The following is an 11,350-nucleotide window of genomic DNA, read 5'->3' on the forward strand; positions in this document are numbered from 1 at the left end:
TTCATGTTACAAATGATGTGACATTTGTTTTTCTTGAATATTTTTTAAAATTTGAACCTTTAAAATAAATGGACAATCATTTCCACATCAAACCAAAATAACACCATAATTCTAAAAATTTATATACTCAAATCTTATTATACCATTCAAGCCTTAACCATCTTCCATTTCCATTTTATACATAAACTATAGTTTTCACTATTAATATTTGTCAACATTAAATAATGTGTGTGTATATATATGTATTATTTTCGCAACAGAAGGATCGGTCACAAGTTATATTATATTCAATTAATTTTTCAAAGAAATACATCTTCTTTTAATATATCTTCATTTATTGTCTTCTCATAATGTAAAAATCACACAAAAATTTAAATAATGTTTGAATACTTTAATATCACTTCAAATTTGATTTAGTTAAATTTTATTTTTCTTTCAAAAGGAAGATAGCGTCAAAAAGTATATTAAGCCACATAACCTTTTTAATTTTCAAAGGAATATCTTTTTCTTTCATATACTCACATCTATTCTCTAATCTATCATCTTCCCATCAATGTGTGATGACAAAAATCACAACACAATTTAGGATTTTTAAATATTAAACTTTTATTATGCCACTTTTGTATGACCTTTTCATTTCTAAAGTTATATTCCATCCCTTCATATATCCACATTCGCTCTTCAAACTAAACATTTCTCATCAACGAGGGACAACCAAAATCACGCTACATTTCAAAATTTTAAAAATACTTAACTCTAATAATCTTACATATGTCTTTTATATACGTAAAGATTTCATAAAAATTGGTTAGTTTTGTAAAGGGAAGTAGTTATTAACCTTCTCCTTCATTCATATACCTACATCTATTATTCAAACTAAAGATGTCTCTTTAATAAAGGATAAGAAATACACCACATCAAGATTTTAAAATACGTGACTCTTATAATCCCACATCATGTTTCTTTTACATATATTAACGTTCATGTAAATAAGTTTATTTTGCAAAGTGATTGTAGTCATTTTGGCAACAAACCTTTTAATTTTCAAAGAACATTTCACCCCTCTATGCCCACACTCATTCTTCAACTTAAAATCTCCTATCAATGTAGATAATCAAAATCACACCATATTTTAAGATTTTAAAATACTTAAATCTCATAAAGATGTATTTTTTTGTATGGTTAACTTTTTAAAATGGATCAGCCAAAATGAGCCAACATATGAGTTCGGAGGGTTGGCCAACATGAGCCAACAATGTGAGTTTAGACAATCGGCCAAGAGAGGCCAACCACCTGAGTTGCCACAAAGGCGTCCCAACCTCCCTTCATATACTGGTCATTCATTGTCAACCTTCAATCTCTCCATCAATACAGGAGACACAAAACTCAACCACAATTCAAGAAATAAAGAATGTTCTTTCTTTACACAAATAGATATATCATTTTTCTCAATTACTAACTCGAGATAATAGATGTAAACATGGAGGAACTGATAGCAAATACTTCCTTAGTTATCTTAGCAACTGCTTCTTCATCTTTGAGAATGTTTGTATGAGAAATCCCATCAAGTTTAACCACCTTCAACCTCTGAAACTCTTCGTCCTTCCACTCGTCTTCCAAGGCCAACAAACTCGCCATATTCACAGTCCCATCCCCATCTCCGTAAATAATTTCCGGCTGCTTATCAAAGCCTTCGTCTCTATAGTACAAACTTTCGGGCGTTTGCACACCACTTCCTATAATACAAGTTATTGGAACTCCCGGTGCCACCAACTTCTCGACTAACGGTAAGATTCGCGTCTCATAAGGCTGCACCCCTTCTGGAAACCCAATATCTTCAAGAAATCTTGATATTTCATATGAAGAGTAAGTCGAATTTCGTGTCACAACTAGTGGTTTCTCTGGAGGAAACTGTTTTTTTCGTGGCATGAGCCATAAATTGCTCTCGGAACTCCGTTGCTCATTTCTGACGAGCAACGGGTTCACTAGAGGCACCCCTAGTGCATTCCCAGATGCAAAAGTGAGCATCTCGTCAACTGTTCCCCCCCATGGTGCGGATAATGCTATAAAATGTTTGATGTACCGTTGGCGCCACATGGGTGGGTTACGATTGAGTAATTGCAGGACAAACAGGCCTCCGAGGCTGTGAGAGATGATAATTATGGGGTTTCCGTTGTTTGAATCACTTGCTTTTTCGATCAAATTCTTTAAGTTTTGAAGGTAAGTGGAACCTACGTTAGAAGGATGTCCATCCGCCGCTAGGCCATAACGAAAATCATAAGGAGCTCCGAATAACGTTTGGCCATCAGTGTAGCCAAGGTTTTGTAAAGACTTAACCAATGGTGCCATGTAAGTCGTTATGTATCTGCAAAAATATGTATTAGTGGCAACATTGAATTTTCATGAACACAAATTCAACCAAATAAAAACATTTCCATTGACAATCATATCACATTTCATACTATAACAAAATTGATGTTTTGTATGCCAACCATGAGTTCTAGAGTGAAATAAACGCCACAACAATTATGAACACTAAAAATTGGATTATAGGATGTTTAAAAAAATCAAAGTAGTTAGAATACTTCATACGATCAAATAATAAAGTTTTCTATCTAAATGTATTGCAATAGGTTTATGAGACTCTCTTAGGCATGTTAACAATTTACAAAAACATTTTTTGAAATAAATTATTGTATCAACTATTATGTTGAACACAATTTAAAAAAGTTTCATACGAACATAACTGTTCTATAAAAACTTATTTATAAGACATTTCTCAAAAGGGTTTTTTTTATAATAACGAATATGACATTTTATCTTAAGATAACTTTAAAAGTCTTGTTAAGACACTCAGAAAAGCGTCATATAAAGCTACTGTAACAATTTAATTTTAGATATGATGCTTTAGTGTTTGGTCTTCTAAGTTATTATATGCCCAAGACAAGTCCACACAGTAATGCTGCCAAAAAATGTATGTAAACCTATAGGGTCACGCACAAAGAAGACGTATGCTTCAGCATGGTTATTAGATACAAGAAACCTGAATTATGTCAGGTTGATTATTAAATAGTTATTCAATTTGAATAACTAAATTATGTGTTAAAACTATAATTATGATAATTACATGGTTTTATGTGTAAACATATTTACGTATATTCTACTATGATTAATAAAATTAAATAAAACCTTTATTTAGGCTTAATTGGCTTAAGGATAATAACAAATCTCCACCCATGTTTAGAAATTAAGGTTTATCTATAACTTAAATAACCACCTATAAACAAGATGATGGGCCTAGCCAAAAATGCTAATCAATCTTTTATATGATTTAAAGATTGTCATAGAAAAACAGAAAAGAAATATCTTTCTTTCTTTTTCTGTTAAACACATAATATATTTAGGCTTTTGGGCTAGCACCCTGATGAGAGCAAAGTGTGTTCATGTGTGGATCTACGATAAAGGAAACCTACTCTGGTTTTTAAGTGCTCCGTCAAAACCTAGATCAAATCTAAAAGGTAATACTTTAAACACACTTGGTTTTTTTTAGATTCATTTAAAATTCATTGGACCAAATAGGTTTTCTTTAGATAAGTTTTCTAGAAAAGTAAACTAAAGTATTTTTCCTCTGCATTTTACGAAAGGTTACCGATTTATTAGGTAACCTGATAGTGGTATCATCCTCACTTTGACATTTAAACAATTGAATGAAACAATAATGAAACGAAACGAAACGTATGCGCAAGGGTTTTACCCTATGCGTCTGTGATGGGCATTGATCTACGAATGCAACCGTTGGTGGAGCCGACTGTGTTGGTGCCGGTGGTGTTGGTCTTGGTGCCACAACTTGGTAGTTGGCATCAATCATCCTCCTTCTACAGCACCATGGATGCCTTGTGATCCTGTGCCACCTCACTGTTGTTTAGGCCATGTCATTCGTGCCGCTTGGTCGTCGTGTATAACATTCCATTTTTGAGGGATTAATTAAAAATATGTATATTTTTAATGTTTTCGAATTAGACTTGTTTTAAAGATACACCTAAGGGTTATTATGTCAAATTCCATTATATATATATATATATATATATTTAAAATGTTAAAATAGTTAAATGTTAGGATAAGATTTGATTTAGCAAAACTCTAGGATTTGTGCTGTCAAATTCATATAGTAACAATATAAATAAGTTTTTAAAATAATGAAAGCGTAGAAGAGAGAATCAGGAGAAAGATGAAGAAAGCAATGATGGATGATAAGGCTGTTAGCAGATCACATTGTATATTAGGCTTAGTTTATTAGCTCGTATAGTGTTTGGTCCATGGCCCATATGTTGTATATTTAAATGATTGTATTGTGTTTAATCAATCAAGGAAAATATTCTCTCTAATATGGTATCAGAGCAAAATTAGGAGCCCTTCCTAATTCCTATCAACCTCCTCCCTTCTTCCTCTCTTTCGGCGATCTAGGGCCGGCCACGCCTCCCATCGCCGCCGCCTCCTCCTCCTCAATCGTTCTTGCCTCCCTTCAATCATGTCCGTCAATCAAACTCTCCCAAACAAGGTTTTCGGTATAATGAATATCAAAACCTACGTTCCTCTCATTCTTGAACTCGAACGTCTCAATTATGATGCATGGAGAGAACTTTTCTCCACCCATTGTATTGCCTTTGACGTCATCGATCACATCGACGACTCTACTCCTAAACCCACGGACACAGAATGGAAAAAGGTGGATTCAATCGTAAAACTTTGGATTTACGGATCGATCTCACAATCCCTTCTCCAAATGGTGTTGAAGAAAGACTCGACCGCGCTTCAAGTATGGAACAATCTCAAGACTCTCTTTCGTGACAACAAAGACGCCAAATCCATGCAAATCGATAGCGAGCTACGCAACATTGTGATGGGCGATCTCTCCGTCACCGCCTATTGCACCAAAATCAAGGGACTTGCTGATCTTCTTGCGAATCTCGATCCGGACTCCACAATACCCGACAAACACCTTGTGATCTACACAATCAACGGACTCTCCTCGAAGTTCGATTCGGTGGCCAATATCATAAGGTACCATTCTCCTCTTCCAACTTTTTTTGAAGCTCGTTCCATGCTTCTTTTGGAAGAACAAAGAATGGCTCAAATACGCCCAACACCCGTTATGCCTCACACTGACCATTCCTCATCGTCCACCGTCCTCCACGTGAACAATACCGGAGGAAATCGTGGGAATGGCCGCCGGAACGACCGCCGCCAGCAGCAAGGTCGCCGCCGACAGCCGCCGAATCAGCCACGCTATGGTTGGGTGTACATCCCGCCACCGCCGCCGAGTCAGTCAAACCAGCCCCGCCAACAACAGCCACCGCACGCCTACTGGCAGCAGCCAACTGCTGGGTTGCTCGGTCCACCGCCCGCTGCCCCGTCGCCACAACCGGCCCGCTCAACCGTGGCAAGCGGCACCGCCATACAACCCGGCGGTCCACTTTTCTGCCGCTACGGACAGCAGCCAATCGACTGCCGCCGCCACTCCCCCGTGGACTTCGGCCCCACCGGATCAAGCTACGTCTCTCCCGGAGTTGTTCAACTCGATGTCTCTAAACGACCCGGGCTTCACAGATTGGTACATGGACACCGGGGAAATCGACCACGTCCACACAAACTCAGGTATTCTAAAATCTGTTCTTGAAACTCATGATACTCGTTCTATCCTTGTCGGTAATGGATCCAAAATGCCTGTAAAGCACACCAGACATGCCCCTTTTCCCATCACAAACCCGTACCGTCCTTTGCATCTTAGACATATCCTCATATCTCCCACTATTAAAAAAAATCTTATATCTGTCCGTCAATTTACTCGTCAAAATAAAACTTCTATTGAGTTTGACAGTTTTGGTTTTACTGTTAAGGACTACAAGACCTGGCGCTCTCTAATCCGATGTGATAGCGACGGTCCCCTCTACCCGGTCAACCCCTCCAACCCTCAAGTGCTTCTCTTGACAGCTCACTCCACATTGCATCAACGGCTCGGTCACCCCAACGATCAAGTCTTGAAGTCATTAGTTTCAAATAATTTTATTTTTTGTCATAATGATAAAACTAGTGTTCTTTGCAATTCTTGTCAACTTGGAAAACATGTTCAACTTCCATTTTTTGTTTCTAATTCCGTTGTTTCTCATGCTTTTGAAATAATTCACTCCGATATCTGGACGTCACCCATCTCTAGCATTAGTGGATTGCGTTACTATGTTATTTTCTTAGATCACTTTACTCATTACTTGTGGGTTTATCCTCTCAAACATAAGTCTGACGTTTTCAATAAATTTCATGAATTTTTCCATCTTGTTAAAACCCAATTTAACGCAACCATTAAATTTTTTCAATGCGACAACGRTGRTGAATATAATAATCAATTATTTCAYAACTTTTTTGCCTCCCAAGGTATCCAATTCCGTTTCTCATGTCCTCACACGTCCCAACAAAACGGAAAGTCGGAACGTATGCTTCGAACCATCAACAATGTGGTTCGCACCCTCCTTTTCCACGCTCATCTCCCTCCCACCTATTGGGTCGAAGCTCTCCATATGGCTACCCATCTCCTAAACATCCTTCCCTCCACAACCATCAACTTTGAAACCCCTCACTACCGATTGTTTCAAAAACATCCTTCCTACTCTCATCTCCGCATATTTGGCTGTCTTTGCTACCCTCACCTCACCACCTCTCACAAATTAGCCACTAGGAGCTCTCCTTGTGTCTTCCTTGGCTACCCATCTCATCATAGGGGATTTCGGTGCCTTGACCTCTCCACCAAACGCATCATCATTTCTCGTCACGTCGTCTTTAATGAGACAATTCTTCCGTTTGGCTCGGTCACTCCGACAAACCCCCCTTCTTACTCTTTTCTCGACGACCCATCTGAGTCGTCTCCCATTATGCGTGACATTCTTGATCCGCTTCCCGCCCCACCAACCCCTCCTACGGCTGAACCTACCCCCACCAGTTCGGCCACCCATCACGCCCCGCCTATCCCACCTACACCCGCCCCTCACTCCCCACCTCACGCCTCGACCCACATCGATGGCGCCATTCACCACCTCCCTCTCCTCCGTCGAGTGCGATTCCATCCACTACTCGCTCGTCTCATCCCATGACGACCCGAGCTAAAAGTGGTATCGTTAAACCCACTCAGCGACTCAATCTTCATACCACCTCCATCACCCCGTTACCCCGGTCCCATTTACAGGCATTACAGGATCCTCACTGGCGAAAGGCCATGGACGAGGAATATCATGCTCTTCTCGGGAACATGACTTGGAAACTTGTCCCTCGACCCCCCGGGGTCAACGTGGTTCGGTCCATGTGGCTCTTTCACCACAAGTTTAATGTAGATGGCTCGCTTTCTCGCTACAAGGCCCGTTTGGTGGCCAATGGTCGCAGTCAACAGCAGGGGATAGACTGTGATGAAACTTTTAGTCCGGTTGTAAAACCAGCCACCATTCATACTGTCCTCAGTATTGCGGTCTCTCAGCTTTGGCCGATCCATCAGCTAGACGTGAAGAATGCGTTTCTTCACGGTCACCTTCAGGAGACTGTATACATGCATCAGCCATCGGTCTTCCGAGATCCACGTTTTCTGGATCACGTGTGCCATCTTCAGCGCTCTCTGTACGGCCTTAAATAGGCCCCACGTGCGTGGTACCATCGGTTTGCTCAGTATGCCCTTCGGCTCGGGTTTCAGCACAGTCGCACTGATACGTCACTGTTTATATACCACTATCCTCAGGCCACTGCGTATCTTCTTCTATATGTTGACGATATCATTTTGACGGCCTCATCCACAGAGTTCCTTCACCAGATCATCACCCTACTTGATCGTGAGTTCGCTATGACAGATCTCGAGGCACTTAATTTTTTTTGGGAATTTCTGCTTCGCGATCATCTACAGGTCTATTTCTGTCTCAGCAGCAGTACGCCTCTCAAAAAGTCAAAGTGTCATAATAGACTCCTATATAAGATTTGAGATTATATAGGACCTAACAACTGTATATCATAAATAAAAGTGTTGCAATAAATTTAACGATCATTTTGGACATCTAAACATATGTTTTAGAACAGTTTTAAACCAAGGTGTCATATTAACTTTCTTATACAATACTTTTGAGAATTGTTGTATGAAAACATTTTTTTTATTGAACCCTTGTTTTAATAAGAAACTTTTTCAAGATAATGTCAGAAGATTAAATGATGTTTTATTTCAAATTTATTCTAAAAGCTTTATAAGTACCAAAAAACGTTTTATACACTTATAATATCATTTTTAGATTAGTCACACATGTGTTTGGCCTTATAAAATGAACTCACAAACAAGTTTATTAAGACATTTAGACATTTTAATTTAATGTAGTGAAAACTCCATTTTATTGAAGTGAAAATACTAGAACCAGGAACGGTGTTCTATCTTATTACACTAGAATAAGTTGTTAGGATGATGTTGGTCGACTTAGAATTATATGACACTTTCAAAAAGTGTCCTATTAATATTTTATATATATATATATATATATATGTGAAATTCACCAAAAATGTATAAAAGCTTTCGGGATAAAAATTTTAATCACCTAAATTCGACATAACAATTATTGCAACAGCATTAGGGAGTACATCACTTCACTTTTTAGTATAAGCATAAAATCTCACTAAGCCCTTTAATAGGACGTGTATACGTCCTAAAAACCTGTTTTATTGTAATTTGGTCTCATCCAATCAATTAACTAACAAAAATCATTATAAACCATGTAATGTCCGTTACAACAAGATTTAATTTATGGAACGGTAAAAATGTCTAAATGTTTTCATAGATTGTGTTATATATTACAATAAAATTGGATTTATAGGACATCAATATCTAACTGTCCTATAGACTGTTTTATAAAACTTAAGTTTATAGGAACAAACGATATAGCGACATATTTAAAAGTGTTGCAATAAATTTATAGGACGCTTTTAAGAATCTTAACAAACTTTTTGGACATTTTATAATAAAACGTCGTATCTATTTTATAGCACATTATTTGTAAAATTGTTCTATAAAATTAAATATTCTATAAAAAGATGTATTCATAGGACACTTATCAAAAGTGTCCTATAAAATGTATAATATGACGCTTTATTTTAAGTTTGTTTAAAGAACTTGTTAAGACACCTAAAAATATCCTATAACCTTATTATAACATTTTAGATATATGACACTTTATTGTTTGTTCATGTAAACTGCAGTCCTAAAAAATAATCTATTAGGACACTTAGATATTGTTGGAGTTCTGTAAAATCGATTGTATTTTAGTGATTGGATTCAACTTTATAAAACCAAACAATTATGTTTCCTACAATTGTTGCAATAAGTTTATTGGACGTTTTAACAAGTTTTAGGACACTTTAAATAATGTCTCATATTAGTTTTATTACAAAACATTTTTGAGAATTGTCCTATAACACATGCCTACATAGGAAACTTGTTTTTACAAGACATTTTTTATTTAAATAATGTAATATAAAACATTACTATAACATTTTATATGTAACAAAAGTATCAATAAAACTTGTTACGATGTCCTAAAAAGCCATATGAACTTATTACAATGTTTTTTCATAAGACAACATAATTGTTTGGTCTTATAAATCTGAATATAGTCTATTAAGACCTTAAATATTGTTTACATCCTATAAAACCGATTTTGTTATAATGTATAACATTAACATGATTACCCAACATGGTTATAACAGTGATCAAATTAGAATTCAAACCAAAAAAGGGGTCGTTTAGTAAATGTTTTTCCATTAGAAGAACAAATAATCTTACCTAATAAGAAGCATATCAGTTATCAAGAATCTTACTCAATAAATGAAGGAGAAAACTGTTACCCAATTAGCAAACGAGGTAAGTGACCCTCACCAATAATCCATTTTTAATTGCATGTATATATTAGCTTATAAAGTAAGTGAGTGTGATAGGTATTCTTGCTGGTAAGCATTTGGTCAAATACCTTTAAAATTATGTTTTTTCTCAATTCATACTTACTTGAGATAAGGATCGAGGTAGAGAAGGGATTGTGTGGAACCAAACTCGGAAACCCTCGTCTCAACTCCAGGGGCATTTTTGTAATCATCCAATTCCGGGTTGTAGTAAAGAGTCATGCGGTCAGCAAAACACTCGGTGAATGGTGCTAATAGCACGCCAATGTCAAACCACAGCCGGAACCACCCTCCCTCCTCCTTCTTAATGGGGTAGAATCGGTTGCACAGCCAACTTGTAGCCTTATACTCTGCCGTTAATCGGGCTTCCAGCTGGTTGCCACCGGCTCCAGGAACCAGAACCACCGGAGCGAGCGGGTGGTGGTCGTTAATTATGGCCCGGCAGGTGAAGGGCACTACAGCTACCATCGTAGTTATAACCATCATGGCCGTGACCACATCTACCATCGGACTCCCTCCCATGGTACTCACACTTCAAAGGGTGCTTTTTAGATAGAAAATATGTGGTTGTGGGAGAACGTGATGGGTACAAATACAAATCATAGATATTAGAACATTGGGACGGAGGTTTTACTTGAGGTTCTTTTTTTGTTTTATGATATGGATTCTTGTTTAATTACATATTTTTATAAGCGGGTGGTTTAAATATAACTTTATCTATATCTATACTATCTTATAAAACATTTGACTAAAACTCTTAAAAACTCTTAAACCCGTTCATCCCTAAACGATTTCATCCCTATCCGATTTCATCTCATATTTGAATTTGTGTAACTAACTGCAGATAAACACAATCAAATACAGAATAAACATCTCATTTTAAATATAAAAAATCTAAAATATAATTAATATAATCATTAAATTCTAACAGAATACTTAATTATTATCTTTATAAAATTTATAATATTAAACCAAAAATAAATTATTTTATTATTAAACTTAAATTAAATTATATATAAAAATATATATTCTATATTATAAATTATTTGACAAAAACTCTTAAAAACCACTTTTTATGCGTAAAGTACTGTTTATTAATGCATATTACTTAAAACTCAAGACTACATGTAAATTGTGTGTATGTACAACTTATTAAAGCCCCATATCTGAATTCTTGTAACTAACTGTAGATAAACACAATCAAATACATGATAAACATCTTATTTTAAATATAAAAAATCTAAAATATAATTAAGATAATCATTGAGTTCTAACAGAATACTTAATTATTATCTGTATAAAATGTTATATTATTAAACCAAAAATAAATTATTTCATTATTAAATTTAAATTAAATTATAAAAAAAAATCTATTCTATATTATAAA

General features: G+C 36.3%; 1 protein-coding gene across 1 annotated transcript; it reads right to left on the minus strand.

Moving 5' to 3' along the window:
* Nucleotides 1-1,376: 1,376 nt before the first annotated feature.
* Nucleotides 1,377-10,506, minus strand: LOC112504057 (lecithin-cholesterol acyltransferase-like 1). Its single transcript, XM_025108024.1, has 2 exons — nucleotides 10,070-10,506; nucleotides 1,377-2,365 (listed from the first exon to the last, which is right to left on the minus strand). Exons 1-2 carry the CDS (start codon nucleotides 10,483-10,485, stop codon nucleotides 1,456-1,458), a joined length of 1,326 nt encoding a protein of 441 aa, XP_024963792.1. The 5' UTR covers nucleotides 10,486-10,506; the 3' UTR covers nucleotides 1,377-1,455.
* Between the last annotated feature and the right edge of the window lie 844 nt (nucleotides 10,507-11,350).

The sequence above is a fragment of the Cynara cardunculus genome, unplaced genomic scaffold, assembly GCF_001531365.2.
Source record: "Cynara cardunculus var. scolymus isolate 2C unplaced genomic scaffold, CcrdV1 Un_Scaffold_4494, whole genome shotgun sequence".
Classification (NCBI taxonomy): Eukaryota; Viridiplantae; Streptophyta; class Magnoliopsida; order Asterales; family Asteraceae; genus Cynara; species Cynara cardunculus.